General features: G+C 51.8%; 6 protein-coding genes across 6 annotated transcripts; 3 read left to right on the top strand and 3 right to left on the bottom strand.

Moving 5' to 3' along the window:
* The first annotated feature begins 768 nt into the window (after positions 1-768).
* On the top strand, positions 769-2,586 carry BD324DRAFT_636020 (hypothetical protein). Its single transcript, XM_022016855.1, has 2 exons — positions 769-946; positions 991-2,586. Exons 1-2 carry the CDS (start codon positions 919-921, stop codon positions 2,550-2,552), a joined length of 1,590 nt encoding a protein of 529 aa, XP_021868725.1. The 5' UTR covers positions 769-918; the 3' UTR covers positions 2,553-2,586.
* On the bottom strand, positions 2,587-4,829 carry BD324DRAFT_636016 (DHHC palmitoyltransferase-domain-containing protein). Its single transcript, XM_022016854.1, has 8 exons — positions 4,544-4,829; positions 4,390-4,492; positions 3,717-4,342; positions 3,629-3,676; positions 3,430-3,593; positions 3,289-3,389; positions 2,986-3,246; positions 2,587-2,946 (listed from the first exon to the last, which is right to left on the bottom strand). Exons 1-8 carry the CDS (start codon positions 4,617-4,619, stop codon positions 2,742-2,744), a joined length of 1,584 nt encoding a protein of 527 aa, XP_021868724.1. The 5' UTR covers positions 4,620-4,829; the 3' UTR covers positions 2,587-2,741.
* A 106-nt stretch (positions 4,830-4,935) lies between these two features.
* On the top strand, positions 4,936-8,029 carry BD324DRAFT_636014 (condensin complex subunit 2/barren). Its single transcript, XM_022016853.1, has 10 exons — positions 4,936-5,480; positions 5,527-5,611; positions 5,662-5,778; positions 5,817-5,893; positions 5,942-6,209; positions 6,245-7,035; positions 7,082-7,121; positions 7,160-7,246; positions 7,299-7,579; positions 7,625-8,029. Exons 1-10 carry the CDS (start codon positions 5,016-5,018, stop codon positions 7,994-7,996), a joined length of 2,583 nt encoding a protein of 860 aa, XP_021868723.1. The 5' UTR covers positions 4,936-5,015; the 3' UTR covers positions 7,997-8,029.
* A 62-nt stretch (positions 8,030-8,091) lies between these two features.
* BD324DRAFT_653237 (P-loop containing nucleoside triphosphate hydrolase protein) lies at positions 8,092-11,334 on the bottom strand (the record flags this gene model as incomplete). The annotated part of the gene is made up of 20 exons (XM_022018634.1): positions 8,092-8,465; positions 8,515-8,532; positions 8,568-8,619; positions 8,666-9,025; positions 9,067-9,128; positions 9,168-9,315; positions 9,353-9,360; positions 9,402-9,466; positions 9,512-9,588; positions 9,627-9,680; positions 9,719-9,755; positions 9,793-9,928; positions 9,966-10,041; positions 10,084-10,154; positions 10,208-10,240; positions 10,280-10,294; positions 10,345-10,414; positions 10,531-10,617; positions 10,669-11,106; positions 11,149-11,334. 20 exons carry the CDS (start codon positions 11,332-11,334, stop codon positions 8,092-8,094), a joined length of 2,367 nt encoding a protein of 788 aa, XP_021868722.1.
* Positions 11,335-11,470: 136 nt separating this feature from the next.
* Positions 11,471-14,725, top strand: BD324DRAFT_151328 (S-adenosyl-L-methionine-dependent methyltransferase). The gene is made up of 18 exons (XM_022012028.1): positions 11,471-11,591; positions 11,642-11,734; positions 11,781-11,875; positions 11,928-12,032; positions 12,092-12,197; positions 12,246-12,317; positions 12,365-12,397; positions 12,447-12,600; positions 12,647-12,716; positions 12,757-12,837; positions 12,881-13,011; positions 13,064-13,307; positions 13,349-13,687; positions 13,737-13,842; positions 13,894-14,112; positions 14,164-14,261; positions 14,308-14,385; positions 14,424-14,725. The coding sequence occupies exons 1-18, from the start codon at positions 11,559-11,561 to the stop codon at positions 14,593-14,595; spliced, it is 2,229 nt and encodes a 742-aa protein (XP_021868721.1). The 5' UTR covers positions 11,471-11,558; the 3' UTR covers positions 14,596-14,725.
* BD324DRAFT_151267 (GTPase) lies at positions 14,664-16,085 on the bottom strand. Its single transcript, XM_022012027.1, has 7 exons — positions 15,921-16,085; positions 15,867-15,872; positions 15,652-15,815; positions 15,500-15,601; positions 15,383-15,451; positions 15,025-15,338; positions 14,664-14,983 (listed from the first exon to the last, which is right to left on the bottom strand). The coding sequence occupies exons 1-7, from the start codon at positions 15,935-15,937 to the stop codon at positions 14,930-14,932; spliced, it is 726 nt and encodes a 241-aa protein (XP_021868720.1). The 5' UTR covers positions 15,938-16,085; the 3' UTR covers positions 14,664-14,929.
* Positions 16,086-16,120: the final 35 nt, after the last annotated feature.

The following is a 16,120-nucleotide window of genomic DNA, read 5'->3' as shown; positions in this document are numbered from 1 at the left end:
AGGTTGACTGCCTTCGCTTACTTACTATCTGACTGGCAAGGGTCATCCAGTCGGCGTGCCTCCAACCTGCGGGTTACACTACTAAGAAGGACTCGGCCGCGAGACTGAAATCTCCCTGCGGTAGGGCTTCCAAAACGCACTCCAAGTCTCTCCTGCACCTACTTTGTCTATGTTCCCCGCGGTCTGCAGAGAGAGAAAGGAGGCAAGAGTCTCTTCCGGATGACATATTGGAGCCATGCGCCAGGTATAAAACCTGGGACTCGTTTGAGTGCGATGAGGCCTTCAAGAAGACCTTTCTTGCTCGGCTCACTCTTTGCTCATCTCTTCTCGTCTACCTAACTCACAACACTCATCCACCACACCATCTCTCGCCGTCGCTGGTGAAGCTGAAAACTACCCATACCATTGACCCTGGTCTTGTGCGAGACTGACATGATACATGATGATATCCAGTGGCAAAATGGTGATTCGACTACCAATGGCACCGTCAAGCATCTAAATTTCCTTCAGAAGCTGTACGAGTGAGTGGGCGCAAAGCTGAGTAGTAATCGGCTTTCACTGACCCTCGTCGGTAGCTTTCTCTCGCTGAACCCCCACCCATACCCTGACGTGATATACTGGGCAGCAGATTCCAAGCAGCTGGTAATTGCGAAGCCGGACAAGGTAAGCAGTCTATTATCCCTTGCTTCGGTATATGGAGAACACAGCTCACTCGTCCTTAGCTTGTCAAGGAGATCTTGCCGCGACTATTCAAACATGACAAGTTATCCTCTTTCGGTCGACAATTGAATGTGAGCCGAGCCTTTCACTCCCGCCCAGAGAGCATCCTTCTGGTCATGCTGACATCATCCCGGCGAAAAAAAGATTTATGGCTTCACCAGACAGTTCCCGGGCAGGCAATTCAAAGATTCAGGAGGCATGATATCCGATGCGTCCGTCTGGGCACGTGAGTCTATCAAGCAGTTGAACACGTCTCACAGATTGCTTCAGATCCGATCCTCCATCGTCTGTCAAGCCGCGAGGACATTGCATCGATCAAGCGACGAGCTACGCCCAAGCTTTTCCGCACGCGTCGATTGGCGAACGGTCAGATCGTCCGGACCCGAGCTGGACCAGCTGTAGAAGCCAAATTCAGGGAGGTTAGAGAATCGATAGCTGAGTCTCGACGTCGACGAGGCTCTCTCGCTTCCATTCGAAATCCTTCGCCCAGTGAAGATGAAATGGATCACGATGAGAGACGCCACATTCCTGAGGAGATGATGAGTGAGAATGCACCTCCAACTCCTCCGAATATGGGCAATCATACCTCTTTCTCATCGATGACGCCAGCTGTGCCGAGAGTGCGGCACTCGTCAGGAAGCCTGTCTGACAATCGATCTCGACTGGCGGACATACAAGAAGGCAAGGTTGCTGACGATGTCACAAGCTCGTATTGTTCTCACAGGCTCTCTCACGCGAGTCTGGCTGGCGGCTTACCCATGACACCCGTGACGGCTAGTTCACACGCTCCAGGCCTCGATATGGACCATCAAGATACCCAAAGAACACGTCGTACCATGTCGAACGTGAGCATGAATGGTGCTCAACTTTCCTCAAGATGTCAAAGTTCCCAGATGGCAACGGATCTCCTGACACCTATGATCTCGATGTCGTCACCAAGAACAGCGACCGACCGACAGCTTCAGTCTTGCCCCGCTTCCATCCACACAACTCCCATCCCTGCGCACGTCTCCCTTGGTCAAGCTCGGGTCTCTCAGCTCGCTCCCATACAGCCGTCTCCCTTTAGCATGCCAGTAGGGAATCAACCGATCACTGATATCACAAGGTCAGGACTCATTCACATTGACACTGCTGAAATGCAAGTCGGCACGAATGAAGGACCTCCAATGCTGGACACTGGCTTCCATATGCACATGTCCCCCGACAATCGGAATGAATCAGGGTTCAATCCGACGACGTGGTCTGCTGATGTATATCAAACCTCAGCTACTAATTCGCAGGCTCAATGCATCTTCCAGGATCCATGGTCTGGTCTTGGTAGTTCCTCACCATCCCGAATGATGGCATCAGTGGAGCCTACAAGTCTTATAGGTCAAGAGCAGGTAGAAGCCTCTCCCGCCATATGGACATCTACGTCCATCCCACAGTCCGCACAGGATTACACTCCTAGAAGTTCAGTATACGACGTCAACATACCACTGACCATTGATCCTCGCTGGGTCAGTCCTAGGGGCTCTATGCCATCTACACCTGCGGAAACTCCTGGACAGCTCTCATCCGGCTCCATGGAGCTCAAGATGCCAGTGTATACATCCCCCGTCGATGCCATCCATCCGAATGGTCAGTCGTTCGAGATCGACGACTCGCTCGTCATGGTACAGACAGAAGATGGCAACTATCAATACCAATTTTCGTCGCGGCAGGATGGTACTGGACATGCTATTCAGCCGCTGCGCGCTCAACAAGCGCGTCTGGCCACTCAGAGCTATCCTCCCGGCCAGGCGGCAAGGAAGAGGATGGGCGCCACTTCCACAATCTCGCTCTTTGCGTGAAGCGCTGACAACCATGACTGCGAATATAAGGGTATCCCATACTTAATCCATGCCCATATGCTCTTGCGCCGCCCGTATGCCGCTGCTAGCTATGCTGTTCATGCACCTTGTACAACAACAATCTATGCTTCGAACCATGCTTGCGATCCATTCCGTGAGTTATCATCCCCATCAACATCATCGCCTCCATCAAGATCGCTTCGAGGAACTTTGAGCAGAGTGAAGAGGCTCGCCATTGAGATCGCTTTCATTGTCGGATTCATCGTCAACGACAAATGTGCGAGCGCTTCCGTTAGAAGCATTGTCTCGGAATCGCAACTCTCGTGTCAGGCGCTTGAGCCCTTCTAACTTCTCTTCGTCAACCGGGTAGAAGTGCCCTGCGTCTGTTTCGTAACTATGAGAATGTCAGCCACAGACAAAAGGCCTTGCTCACTTTGCAGCCGGTCGGCTCAATGGCCATAGGCTCGACAGAAGAGTCCCTTTTCCGAAGATTTGAGCGAGGTTCTTTTTCCAGCCTAAATCATATACGTTGATATGCCTTGCTTCGCGCCGAAGCCTAACCCTCTCCTCTCGTGTGAGGAGATGATCTGGCGTCCATCTGGCGCTTGTATCGCCCCCTCCAGGCGGTGATAGATCCGCGAGCAGGACAGAGGGAAATGCATGAGTTAGATTTTCAATGGTGGAAATATTGTTGCTGGGACGAGCGAGTCAGTGTGAAAAGGGTGCGATAGCTCACCAGGCGAGCCACCAATGATATCCGGCCAACGAGCCCACTGCGAGTGCGAAGAACCCGCCAAGGACAGCTAAAAGCATGAAGAAGATTGGTCCGAGATCGAACTATGATCTATCAGCAACATGTTGACGGTCCAGAACTCACGGATTGAGGCACTTGAACGCATTCCTGACCGGTGGGGCACAGCGGCGTGTTTGGATAGAACGCCTCGGGATCCTCGAAGAAGCGAAAAGTCTCGTAGCCGGATTCGATGGAGCCATAGAGCGAGAGGATGCTACTGTATGTGACGAACAATAGGAACGGCTTGTCTAGTTGTCAGTGCTTTCGCGAGTTTGTGACCTACAATTCCGATACCCAACACAGGTGCCAATCCAGACACAGTGATGATCCACTGGTTGGGTGAGCTACCCACCTCGCATTCGTGGACTCACTCTTCAGTATGCAAGTCTGGCAGAATCGACAATGATGGCTTCGATCTGGTTTCCAAGTGTCGCACTTCTTGCACCACCTTGGGGTACCATCGTTTGATTTGGCCATGACGCTGCGACGCCCGCTTGATACGGCACTGCTAGGCAGGAGGTGATCGGTATCAATGGCATCTGCCTTGTGCTCTTGGTCTAGATGATCACTGGAGCTTCTCCGATAGATACCGCCCGAAGTCTCTGCTTCCGTGTCCTCGCCCGTTTCCTCGACAGTGGCAGGTACGAAAGGGCTGGCAGCGAACGGAAATGGCGAATCGGCAGGCTCTGCAAGACTGGCCGAATGTTGGCTGGGACAGCCCTGCTCCTCTTCTATTCGGTGTGCCGGCAGCGGAAGAGGCGATGGTCTGTCTTTGCCCTTCCTCGTATGGATCCATTCTGAATTGCGCAGGAATTTCAACGGAATATCATCCTCGTCTCCCTCACTGGCGAGAAGGGAGTTTGGTGCGGGCAGCAGCTTTGGTACGTCCAGATCCCGTTCTGGATCCAGAGTCGGATCTGGGCTACCCGCTTGTTGAGTTGAGGCTGAGAATAGAGAAAGGACAGCGAGAATGCAGAGTGTATTGTAGATGATCTGCCTGTACAATCGTCAAGGCGACATTACTTTTGCCCTGTGGGGACTGACTGTTCGACAAAGCGCCAGAGCTGATGTCTTCGCAGCAGAACCTCTTTCACAGAGATGAAGAAGACGAACCCAATCCATGTGCTTGCTAGAATTGTGTAACTGACTGAAACTCCAGTTCAGCAGGCGGTACAGATCAGGCCGTTGGCCAGCTCACGGGAAAGTGGCAGCGCATCTACGAAACGCCTCAGACGAGATGAAGGCTTCCGCTTTGTGCCACGGCTCGCTGTCATCTCTAAAGATCAGTGTAGTGGATGACCATCGGGAGCCAAAAGTATATCAAGCTGGAGAGCAGGATGGAGATGTGACAGCGAAGATCACTTTTGAAAGGAGGTGTTATCCTTTCACGCCATGATCTCGCGCAGATTTGCGAGATACGAGCGTCTCAGACTTCCTATAGCCCCATGATATCGCACGCAGCTGGGCAGTCCAGTCGAATATCCTGCACAGTAGTGTCCACAGGCGATGCATACGTTATTGACCTCGGAACAATGTTGACTTACGTAATCGTCTCAGGTTCAGATCGCGTCTCCAACAACACACGCCTCTGTCAACATCATTTAAATCCGCTCAATCTTTCTTCTGTCTTACTACCCAAACTTCCCATGCGTGTCTGACAGCCATTCCTCATGGACTCGCCTATCACATCCGCATCACCTGGTAGTGCACCACTAGTCCGACGGAAATCAGCCCTTAAGAAATCGTATCCTAGATCTTCTGTTGCTTCGGTAGACTCGATTACTGCATCGCCGTTGCAGCCTTCGCGATCTGCCAATCTCAACACGGATGACCACGGAGCTGGCAAGATGAACGACGATGTAGCTGAGAAAGCTGCGAGGCGCAAATCTGCACATTTTGGCGAGCTCGGACATGGGAACGTGCCTGGAGGAGATAAGAGCGCACCAACACGTCGAGTCATCTCAGCCCTCGCTGTACAAGCCCAACAGGCGCAACAGGCAGCTCTGGGAAACAGCGCGGGACCCAGTTCAAAACGAAGAGCGAGACTTAGTGCTGTAACTCCGGCAGCACCTGTCGTCAGCATGGAGGTCATGAACACCAACTTTGAAGAGTGGATGAAGTTGGCGACAGATAATGCAAGTTCATGGTGCAATCGCCTGCCAGCTCACTGACTCTGCGCAGAAAATCACAGCCACGAACACCTGGAACTTCGCCCTTATCGACTACTTCGCTGATCTGACACTACTCAGAAATGATGAAGATCAAAGTGAGTGGATGACAATATGACATCCGGTCCTGCTCACACTGTCACTCCAGGTATCAATTTCCAAAAGGCTTCCTGCACTCTAGACGGTTGTGTCAAGATTTGGACGTCTCGTGTAGATAGCGTGGCGACAGAAACGGGGAAGTTGCTCAGCGGTCTAGCCGGTGGAGGTGAGTCGGGCGGCTGTAGACGAGACTGAGTCTGTCAGGAGGAGTCGCAGATGATGATGAGGCCGAGGAGGCAGAAGAGGATGAAGAAGGGGTAGAGACGAGAAAATCAAGGAAGGCGAGTCCTTACGCCGGCAATCTGGGCTCTTGCTCATCATCCGCTCAGACCGCGCGCTCAGAGGCTACCCTAGCCAAGACGTTCGCCGCCCTCCAGGTTAAAAAATTTGATCTCGAATTCACAGTCGACCCGCTGTTCAAGAAGACCAGTGCTGATTTCGATGAAGGCGGGGCGATGGGTCTCCTCATGAACCACTTGGGCGTAGACGGCAAGGGTCGAGTTGTGTTCGATGCTGGAGATGCAGGTGTTGACAATGAGGAGGATGAGGCCCTCCCTGCCCAGGACGCAGAGGACGTCGACCTCACAAAATTGAGAGGTGAGTACGTTTCTGCATAAGTCGCTTACACTCAGCGTACATCCCCGAGGTCGGCCGCGCAATGGAACTCAACATCTCCGATACGCTGAGTTCGTTCAAGTTTTCTGCAAATCCAGAAGAGACGCCAGATCTCGCTTCGATCCTTGGTTTGAAGGACACGTGGGACGAGCAAGCATCGATGTCTGGTTTTGGGGGCATTCCAGCGCCAACGGGCGATGCTCAGGACTTTTTTGGCGGCGAGGACTTCGACATGGGAGGAGGTCTGCCAGGCGCATTCGACGATGCAGAATCGGTTGGCGGATTCGACCGCGATCACGGGGAAGACGAATTCGGCGGTGCTGGTGGCATTGGCGTTGGTCTAGCTGGTCCAGGCGATCAACACGGTCCATTCGATCCACGTCGACAAGGCCAAGGCGAACTGGTCATGGCGCTCATGGGAGATGGAGACGAAGAAGGCATGTTCGATTACTTCGACAAGGGCTTTGGCAAAGCATGGGCTGGCGCGGAGCATTGGAAGCTCCGGCGTGTTGCCAAACGAGGTCAAGATGCAGCAGCAACGACCACTCGAGCCGCAAGAGTCGCCAAGACGCCTTTCAGCATCGATTTCTCGGCTCCATCGTCTGAAGCGACATCGTCCAAGACATTATTCGCTCCAGCATCATCTTCTAGTCTTCTGCTCCCATCTTCCTCTCGAAGTCGTCGCAAGTCAAATAAGCGTAGCTCCATCAATGATGCCCAATCGCGCAGAGAAGAGTGGCTCTTACCCGACGACATGCATTTCAGTAGTCGCCAATTGCTGAGTCTGTTCCTCAAGCCCAAATTTGCGGTGAGTCCAGTTGGCGAGAAGGATCTTGGAACTGATCGGACCCCAGCTTCGTATGAGACGGAACGCGAATCGCACGCGTTTGGAGAGTGAGCTGCAAAAATGAAGCCGGCCGCTGACGATGCAGATGATCCTAACGGAGAGATTGACGAAAACTTCTGGGCTCAAGCTGCTGCAGACAGGATTGATATTGGAGAAGGCGATGTGGATACTGGTCAGTATCGAGCAGGGCGACGAAACAAAGCTCCGCTGACATCCGTGTATAGGTGATTCTGCGGCTATCCCCTTTGAATCCCAATTCTTCCACGACGACGTTGATGACGGCTTTGCGGACGACGGAATTGACATGGGCACGCCGATGATCGATGGAGATGATGATGACCTCTGGCAAGGTACTCAAGGGGGGCTAAGAAAGAGTCGACCCGAGAATGTCAACTATGCCAAAAAAGCAAAACGAGTGGATGTGAAGAGACTCAAGGATGATATTTGGAGCGGTCTGAAGACGCTCTTGCCGAAAGATCAGCCTGATTCACCTGAGGACGAGCCGGTGAGTCGGTTGTGCAGCGAAGGGAACAAGACTGAATTGGACCAGATGCAACCAACTACTCCTGCCAAGAGTGCAGAACAAGGAAAGACGTTTGACGGCATCATTCAAGACCTGAGAACGACATATCCATCCGAAAAGATGTCCGAGATCTCTACTTCCTTCTGCTTCATTTGCCTACTTCATCTGGCCAACGAGGAAGGATTGCGTATCGAGACGGCGAGATTCGATGGCCATGAAGGTGAAGATGTAGGATGTCAAGGTATAGCTGAGGATTTGGAGGAGGACGAGGAAATGCAAAAGTACATGCCGAAGAAGATTTCGAAGAGGATGGACGAAGGTGAAAGGTCGGATCGCGTCGTTGGGGAGCTCCAGGCTCTCAAAGTGTTCAAGGATCCAAACGCTGGGCGTGCAGCTTAGGGAGTCTCATCTGGTCATTTGGGCGCGGGTATTCTACGCCATTATATGCATGTCTCGCTGTCTTAGTCCTCTAAACGGCTACATGATCGTAGATTTCATTTCATCTTCGCCTTCTTGTCAGGTCGCCGACCTCCTGCCGCACCTTTGGTCACTTCCCAGCCCTCATTGTCCCAGTCGTCGTCATCATCAAACACTTCGTCTAAGTCGTCGATGACATTCGAATCATTCAGACCTTGGCCGCCATCCTCGTCCTGAGGAACGTTCTCATTCTTATCGTCGTTATCGGAAATATCCACCAATGTTTTCTTGCCTTCCTTTTTGCTCGTCGCCTTGCGCTTGACAACCCTCGCTTTAAGATTCAGAAATGTACACTCTATTTCGGCTGCAAGACCAGCTTCGACGTCCTCTGCGGACAATCGAGTGAGCCGAATGGCCCTGGGTCCAGGTTGCACATAGACATTCACAGAGTCTGGAAGATTCGCGTCACTTATCGTTGACCAGAGAGTCAAAGAGCTCACATGCTGTTCCCGCAAAGTCTAATTGATTAGCGAAGCTGATTCTCGCGACTCACATTCAGACACATAACCCATTGTGGAAAGGTGCACAAGGAGAGTCTCGACGTCCTACGGCGTGTCATTTTCTGGTCATGAGTCTCTAGTCCTGGCTCACGTCTTTCGACAGCGTCACCTTGCCGCCAGCAACAGACTCTAAATCCAAGCTGGCCTTTTCTCCGCTAGACTTGCGCGCGCCACGTTTGCCCTGCTTCATAGTACCAAATGCCCCTCCGCCCAGTCCGCGAACCAATTCTACGAGATTCGCCAGTGTCACCCTGCCTTCATTGGATGAGACATTCTGAAGGACTTTGAGGCATTTCCAGGCGTCGAGGGTGACATCCTTGGTGATGATCGATGTAGGATCACGAATACAATTGTCACAGATACCACACGTCGATACTGTACCTCCTGAAGCGCCTAGAGTGTCGGAATGATCCCAGGCCGCTGCCGAAAGGTGCGAGCTTGCTGAGAAGTACTGCGCTGAGTCAATCGCTGTACTTGTACTCTAAGGCCTACTTTGGCAAAGGCAATCTTTCGGCAGGTCAGCAGGTCTTGTGCAAACTTGATCATCTCCTGCACTGTATGCTTGTCAATGGGTGTTTTGAAATGAGACTTACATTTGCCGAGACCATCAACGTCACTGTAGACCATTGTGGCCAATCTCGAAGCGTCCTGCCCACGATAGAAGAGAACACAATCACTCTTTTGACCGTCGCGGCCGGCTCGGCCGGTCTCTTGATAGTAGCCCTCGAGAGATTTGGACAGCTGTAAGAATGAGAAGAGAAGGCATGTTAAAACTCACAGAATGATCTGCGTTGTTCATCAGCCAGGAATGCGCCGACGTCACTCACGAATCACATACCGCACATCTCCCTTGTCAATGCCGAGTCCGAAAGCAATCGTTGCACAAATACAGCTAGAGAGAGTCAACGATCGCCAATGAACGACCCGCATGGCTCACTTGATCCGACCCTTTCGCCACTTGACATGAATTTTCTCCTTCTCCCAGTCCTCGATACCCGCATGATACACCCCAGTCTGCAGCAAATTCAGACCTGTGGGTTCATTACACTGACCTTTATCTCGCCATTTGACCACTCTTTGAGGGATTCGGCAACTGTGTCCGCATCCTGTAACACATCAGCAGAACGCACAGGCAACGTCTTACCTTCTTGCTGAAGCAGTAGATGATGCCGCTCTCACCCCTGAGCATTAGCCTTTGCGGAGTGGGATTTTGCTCACGGATGATGCAGTTGAATCCAAGAGCCAATCTTCTCGATGGCAGCCTTTGCATTGGACGGTTTTGGCAGAACTTGGTAGTGGAGATTTGAGCGGAAAAGAGGGGCGGAGAAGAACACGGTACCAGTCTTGTTGGCAGCTGGTTCCCGTCAGGCACGCCGAGAGAATATGCTCACCTCGCCCGTCACAGATGGGGGGCAGTCGCAGGATCTTGAGAAGGTCTGGCAGTGTCTTTGAGCTCAGTGTCGCGGTCTGCATAGTGTGAGTCCACAGATTGCTGTCACTGTGACTGACGACAGCCTGTATGGGGACCCTGGGAAACAGAGTCTTGAGCACGTTTAGCCTTTGGTAGTCGGGACGAAAGTCTGGCCACACATCAGCAACGGGGCTCCCTACCTGGTAGTGGCGAACCACCGACCATGACCAAGCTGGCTGCAACAATGCGCTTCGTCTATCATCACCTCAGCGGTCATATCAGGTTGTCATTCACCAATGACAAAGCGTTCTGTCAATTGCAGTCAGTACAGCTAAGCGGATTCGAGCCGGAAGACCCACTCAGTCTGCCTCCCGCATTCGCCTTTTCTAATACCGATTTGAGTCGCTTGGACTTGGCGATCTTTTCAGGCTATTGAGGATCAGACATCTGCGGTAGTGCCATATTGACAACTAGATCTACCGTGACATAAACCAGCTACAACTTGTCATTCGGCCTTCCTCACGGGAACAATGCAGATTCCTCACCTTCAGCTCTCTTGCACCATCATGAGATCCCTCGATCCGCTTGTAGATCGCATTCTGCTCTTCCTTGCTAGTGGACCCAATCAGCATCTGAGTGCGTCTTAGTCCTGGTCATCTGTACAATCGTCAAAATATACCCACTGCACTCTCTATACCCAGTTCCTTGAGAGCCCGAACTTGGTCCCAGATGAGCGCTAATAGTGGACTGATGACGACCGTCAGGCCTTTGCTCCCAATCACAGCGGGAAGCTGGTATGTCAAGCTCTTCCCTCCTCCCGTCGGCATTACGCAGACAATGTCACGACCATCGATTGCCGCATTTATGACTCCTTCTTGACACAGGCGGAACGTGGAAAGTCCAAACCTGGATTGGAGGACGCCCTGAACTGTATCCGACCAAGGCTGATCAGATTTCTGGTAATCGATGATTCCATCTTTGCCATGGTCATTGCTCTTGCTACTGGAGCTGATGTTCGAATGGGATAAGTTGGAGAGTTGTGACTCCAATTGTCTGCGCTCGGACAAGAGCGACGCATGGAGCTGCCAGAGAGGATGGAGTTGCTCTTGCACGGATTTTATCTGAAGATGTGGTCAGTCAATCGTAGGCTGTGGGTGTCATACCTCTGCATCTAGCCTTGTCAATGCCGCTCTGAGGTCTTCACGGCCTGAGATCCCGCCTACTCGAGACCTGTCATGAGCTACGTCGCTTCGGGACTCCAATTCGGGCGCAGCCGAGCGATTCGAAGTTGCTATACGACTTTCCGCTTCAGCTTCCTCATCACTGATGAGATTTATGACCTCTGTCATGTCGAGCATTTAGCATGGAGTGCAAAATCAAGAGACTTTGAACATTGCGAAAGCAAGTCGCGACAGGTCAGACTCTTTACGTAATACTCAATTGTGGGGTCTCAAAAGTTCAAAAGTTGAACAACCACTTAAGTGTATATCATTGTCACACCTCACACAGATAGTCGACCCAGAGTCCGGGCATAGTTGGAGGTCGAAGACAGCAGAAAAGTGACATACAGACCATGTCTAGGAAGAAGAATGCCAAACCGGGAAGGGTGAAGTCAGCGATCTGTGACAGGCGACATCAAAGCTGATCAATTTGCAGAGCAAGCCGTTTAGAAATCGAAATGGGCAAGGCAGCTGGAACGACTTTCCCGTCAGCGAGCGGACGAACAAGCTGTTCGAAGAGTACTACAAAGTCAGGAGATTCAAATCACCCGCGTAGCCATGCTGACGCGAATCAGGGCCAAGGCATATTATCCGAGGAAGAGTGGACACCGTTCTTGGAAAGCTTGAAGAATGATCTGCCAACGACGTTTCGGATCACCGAGTCAAGAGCGTGAGCAGCATATAGAATGAACTGATCTGTCAAGTATGCTGATGGCGCAAAGCCACGCATCGGTCATCAATGACATGATCAAAACCCGGTTCCTTCCTGAGATGCAGAATGTCGAACTCGATGGCAAAAAGTTCGATCCACCTTTCCAAATCCCATGGTAAGTCGCTTGCTTTCCCCTCAACGTTCGCACAATGAGCTCCACTGATATAGAACCAGGTTCCCCGGCTCGATGGCTTGGCAAGTTGATGCACCCAAACGAGTCATCCGTAAATCCGAGCCATTTAAGCGATTCCAACGATTCTTGGTTGGCGAGACGGAAGTAGTGAGCCAGCTGATCTGAAAGCCAGTATTTGTAGGCTGACCTCTATAGGGAAATCTGAGCAGGCAAGAGGCCGTCTCGATGATACCACCCCTTCTGATGGAGGTCAAGCCTCATCACGCCGTGAGTTTGGCTACGGTCATCTGTTAAACTAGCTAAAGCCTTCGCAGTGTCTGGATATGTGCGCTGCTCCGGGCTCGAAGGTGAGCTTTGATCATGAAAGAGAATGTCGTAGGCTAATCATCCTCGTAGACGGCTCAGATCATCGAAGCCTTAAATCCTCATCATACGAACTCTCCCGGTCTCCTAATCGCCAACGATGCCGATCATAAGAGAACCTTTATGCTGGTTCACCAAACTGGTCGGATGCCGAGCAAAGGATTGATTGTGACCAATCTGGACGCCAGTCAGTGCTCCTTTCAATTCGCTAGAACTTCTCTCACGCATCGTAGGTATAATCCCAACCATGAGTTTGGGAAACGGAGAGACTCTGCGGTTCGATAGAATTTTAGCCGATGTCCCGTGAGCTACCTTTTGCCCTCCTCGGCCTGATCCCTTGCAGATGTAGCGGTGACGGAACACTACGAAAAAACCTGGAGATCTGGGGCAAATGGGGCTGCAACGATGGCAACTCTTTGCACTCGTGAGTAATGCAGGCGAGTATGCCCCATCCCTGACTTGATCAGGCTTCAGCTGCGGATCTTGCTGCGTGCCATGTCCCTGATGAAACCAGGCGGTCGTCTGGTCTATTCTACGTGCTCATTCAACCCTGTGGAGAACGAGGCTGTGGTTGCCGCTGCTCTGAATACCAATAAAGGCGAGGCTCTACAACCAGTGATAAGCTCAATAGCTTCTGACATCCTTCGCAGGCCAATTCTCCATCGTAGACGCTTCCGGTTTGCTTCCCAACCTGAAGAGAAGGCCAGGTCTCTCATCTTGGAAAGTCGCCACACAAACTTCGGGGGCAGAGAAGCAGATTGTTTGGCAGGATTCTTTCGAGGCATACGAGTCTTATGTGAAGGATCTGCCGGAGTCCGACCGAGAGAAAACCCGCTCATGGTCGTCAACTCTATGGCCACCTGCCAATGCTGAAGAGCTTGGCTTGGAACATGCGTGCGTATCCTTCGAAGCACATTATGCTGAGCCCTTTGCAGCCTGCGATTGGTGCCTCACGATCAGGACACTGGTGGTTTCTTCGTCTGTGTCATCGAGAAGATTGGTGCCGCAGAGACTGAGCCTGCCAATGTCGAGCTCTCAGTACCGCCTCCTCTGGATGATGTGGTTGTGGCAGATGAGACTGGCACGTCTACTTCTGCCAAACGAGCAGGATCTCCGTCCATTGAAGAAGGGTCCAGCAAGCGATCAAAATCCGAACCAGAAGCCTCAGGAAGCAAATCGCAGGCACAGTCCAAGAGGCAGAAGCGGGACATTGGCTTCAGAGAGGAACCGTTCTCTTACGTTGACCCGGACCACGCAGAGATCAAGAGCATAGCGTAAGTCGCTTCAATGTCAGGCTTCGATGCTCAATCATCCGTCACACAGAAATTATTTTGCCTTGAAAGAGGAGTTTCCGAAAGACAATTTCTTGGTCCGCAACGAGTACGGCGATCCTGTCAGGGTTCTTTACTTAACGAACGACATCGTCAAGGTCAGCCTAGTCCGAGCACAATGTCCATGCACGCTGACCCTATGTGCTCAGAGAATCGTCCAGAACAATGACTTTTCTCGCATGCGCTTGATTTCAGCCGGCATGCGAGGGTTCGTCAGGCAAGACTCTGCGCAACGTGCAGAGTTCTACTGCAAATGGCGAATCCCTTCCGAGAGCATCCTAGAGGCTGTTCCTTACCTCGGCGACGATAAAATAATTGACACGGATGTTGCGACCCTCAGAATGCTCATCGAGGAGCAATATCCCCCCGTGCGTATCACCTGTCATATGTGTACACTTGACACTAACGGGGACCATCAGATTGTCAAGTTCAGTGAAGCTTCTCAGAAATGGATGAATGAGATTCCTCTAGGAAACACGATCGTTCGATTCATGCCAGGTGACGAGGCTGAGGGACAGTGAGTCTATCGTTGCTGTCAGAGATTCATGCTCACTGTCGCATAGTCTGTCCATGCCCCTGATAATGCCCGTCTGGAAGGCGAACACCTCGATGGCACTTCTCATCGATAAGAAGGAGAAGAGGCAAGTCCGATAGTGCGATAATAGCTGACATCTTCCAGCATGCTATCTCTTCGCACCTTCGGGGAGGATATTTGCACGTTTGCTCCGCTCAAGGATAACAAGGACGAGGATGCCGCGGATGAGGAGGCAGCAGAAGAGGGCGCTGCGGATCAAGCCGTGGAAGAGGCTGAGGGGGAGGAGGGAGAAGAGCGGGCTGTGAACAAGTCATAATAAGTCAAGCATACATTACTCGCAAATTTCTTGTCAACATGCATGCGAGATTCGATGCAGGTACCAAACCACCCTTGCCGAAAGGGTTCTCCTAACCCCCTGTGAAATCGGAACAGCCATTTGTGCTAAGCGGGTCTTTGAAGCTCAGATATCTGTTTCTCTCGTGGATGTTGCCAGACCAGAATGTCGTGTGATCTGAGTATCGTTGGACAACACCCTCCATGGAAAGGCATAGAGAGAGAGAGCCTTGGCTCTGAGGATGAAGCCTTGGAAGCGAGCTCGACTGTGTTATACGCGAAGGTCTAGTTCGCCGCAGCGGGACTGTCGAAGAGACTCAGCAGCACGATCCCGACTTCGACTGCTGCTTATCGAGCTTGACGCCTTTGGGCTGAGCGTCCTTAGCACACTTGTCTGGAGTGAACAGCGCACCTTTCTCCTTTTCAGCTCATCCTCGTTCAAGCGTCTCAGAACCTCTCTAGCGGAGCTTTCAAAAGCGTCCAAGACTCCCCATCCTTGCTTCGCACTCGTTTCGACGTACATTAAACCATGCTGCTTGGCGAACGCCGCTCCCTCTGCTGTCGAGACTGTCCTTATGCGCATGGACACCTTTCGGGAGGTCTCGCCGACAGTCGACTCGGGCTCCTGAGCGATCTGAGGTGAGGATTTGGGGATGGGAGATGATGTAGCAGATTTCGAAGTTGCTGGTGGTATCAAGGTACATAGGTCCGTTTTATTGGCCACCACTGGGCATCGGTCAGATATGCGACAGCCGGTCTGCGAGTCTCACGAATAATGGTTACATTGTCATCGGCGAACTCTCTCAAATCATTCAACCAGGACGTGACGTGCTCGAACGCTTGTCAGGATTTCAGGGCTCATCCGGCTTCGGCATGAGATGACTCACAATCTCGTCTTGTCACGTCATAGACCAGCAGTGCTCCAGCAGCTCCTCGAAAGTAGCTCCGAGTTATTGACCGAAAACTCTCAGTTCCAGCCGTGTCCCAGCCTGAGGATGTCAGTCAATGGTCTCAAAACAAGGAGTAAAGACACTCTCACATTGCACCTTGACCTTCTTGCCTTCATCTCCCACCGTCAATATCCTCGAGCCGAATTCAACTCCCAGAGTCGGCTCAGTAGTCGCGAAACGATCATCTGTCAGTCGAACTAGGATGGAAGACTTTCCAACAGCACTGTCGCCAACAATGATGTATTTGAGGATGCTTTGGGGAAAATCAATGATTCCACTTCCCAGGGGACGATCAGTGACTCACTAGTCCCTTTGAATGATCGTCAGCGAAATGGATGCTGTGAGAAGATCTGCTTACCAGGTGATGTTTTCCATATCGCTGCGAGGATCTGTCAAACACGATCAAGTGTGCAGATGAGAATCCACAATGTCTTGAGCAGGTCACGTCAAGGGAAAGTGGCGAGTGGCGTTTGGCCATGAGATTTCCTGTATGTGTCACGCCAGGCGTGGGTAAGATGTTAGAACAAGACATGAGATGTACATTTTTGCCCGCTATGG

The sequence above is a fragment of the Kockovaella imperatae genome (assembly GCF_002102565.1).
Source record: "Kockovaella imperatae strain NRRL Y-17943 chromosome Unknown BD324scaffold_14, whole genome shotgun sequence".
Lineage (NCBI taxonomy): Eukaryota > Fungi > Basidiomycota > Tremellomycetes > Tremellales > Cuniculitremaceae > Kockovaella > Kockovaella imperatae.
This window is presented reverse-complemented; position numbering and strand designations above follow the sequence as displayed.

Coding starts and splice junctions, on each gene's coding strand:
- BD324DRAFT_151267 (XM_022012027.1), bottom strand. Junction 15,339..15,382: donor TGACAATGTAACCATTATTC/GTGAGACTCGCA, acceptor ACCGATGCCCAG/TGGTGGCCAATAAAACGGAC. Junction 14,984..15,024: donor ATGAGCTGAAAAGGAGAAAG/GTGCGCTGTTCA, acceptor AAGGACGCTCAG/CCCAAAGGCGTCAAGCTCGA.
- BD324DRAFT_636020 (XM_022016855.1), top strand. CDS start 919: ATGATATCCGATGCGTCCGTCTGGGCAC. Junction 947..990: donor CGATGCGTCCGTCTGGGCAC/GTGAGTCTATCA, acceptor AGATTGCTTCAG/ATCCGATCCTCCATCGTCTG.
- BD324DRAFT_636014 (XM_022016853.1), top strand. CDS start 5,016: ATGGACTCGCCTATCACATCCGCATCACCTGGTAGTGCACCACTAGTC. Junction 5,894..5,941: donor AGACGAGAAAATCAAGGAAG/GCGAGTCCTTAC, acceptor TCATCCGCTCAG/ACCGCGCGCTCAGAGGCTAC. Junction 7,122..7,159: donor GAATCGCACGCGTTTGGAGA/GTGAGCTGCAAA, acceptor CTGACGATGCAG/ATGATCCTAACGGAGAGATT.
- BD324DRAFT_151328 (XM_022012028.1), top strand. CDS start 11,559: ATGTCTAGGAAGAAGAATGCCAAACCGGGAAGG. Junction 12,198..12,245: donor TGGTTGGCGAGACGGAAGTA/GTGAGCCAGCTG, acceptor TGACCTCTATAG/GGAAATCTGAGCAGGCAAGA. Junction 13,688..13,736: donor GCAGAGATCAAGAGCATAGC/GTAAGTCGCTTC, acceptor TCCGTCACACAG/AAATTATTTTGCCTTGAAAG.
- BD324DRAFT_636016 (XM_022016854.1), bottom strand. CDS start 4,619: ATGACAGCGAGCCGTGGCACAAAGCGGAAGCCTTCATCTCGTCTGAGG. Junction 3,594..3,628: donor CTGTGTTGGGTATCGGAATT/GTAGGTCACAAA, acceptor ACTGACAACTAG/ACAAGCCGTTCCTATTGTTC. Junction 3,247..3,288: donor TATCATTGGTGGCTCGCCTG/GTGAGCTATCGC, acceptor CGCTCGTCCCAG/CAACAATATTTCCACCATTG.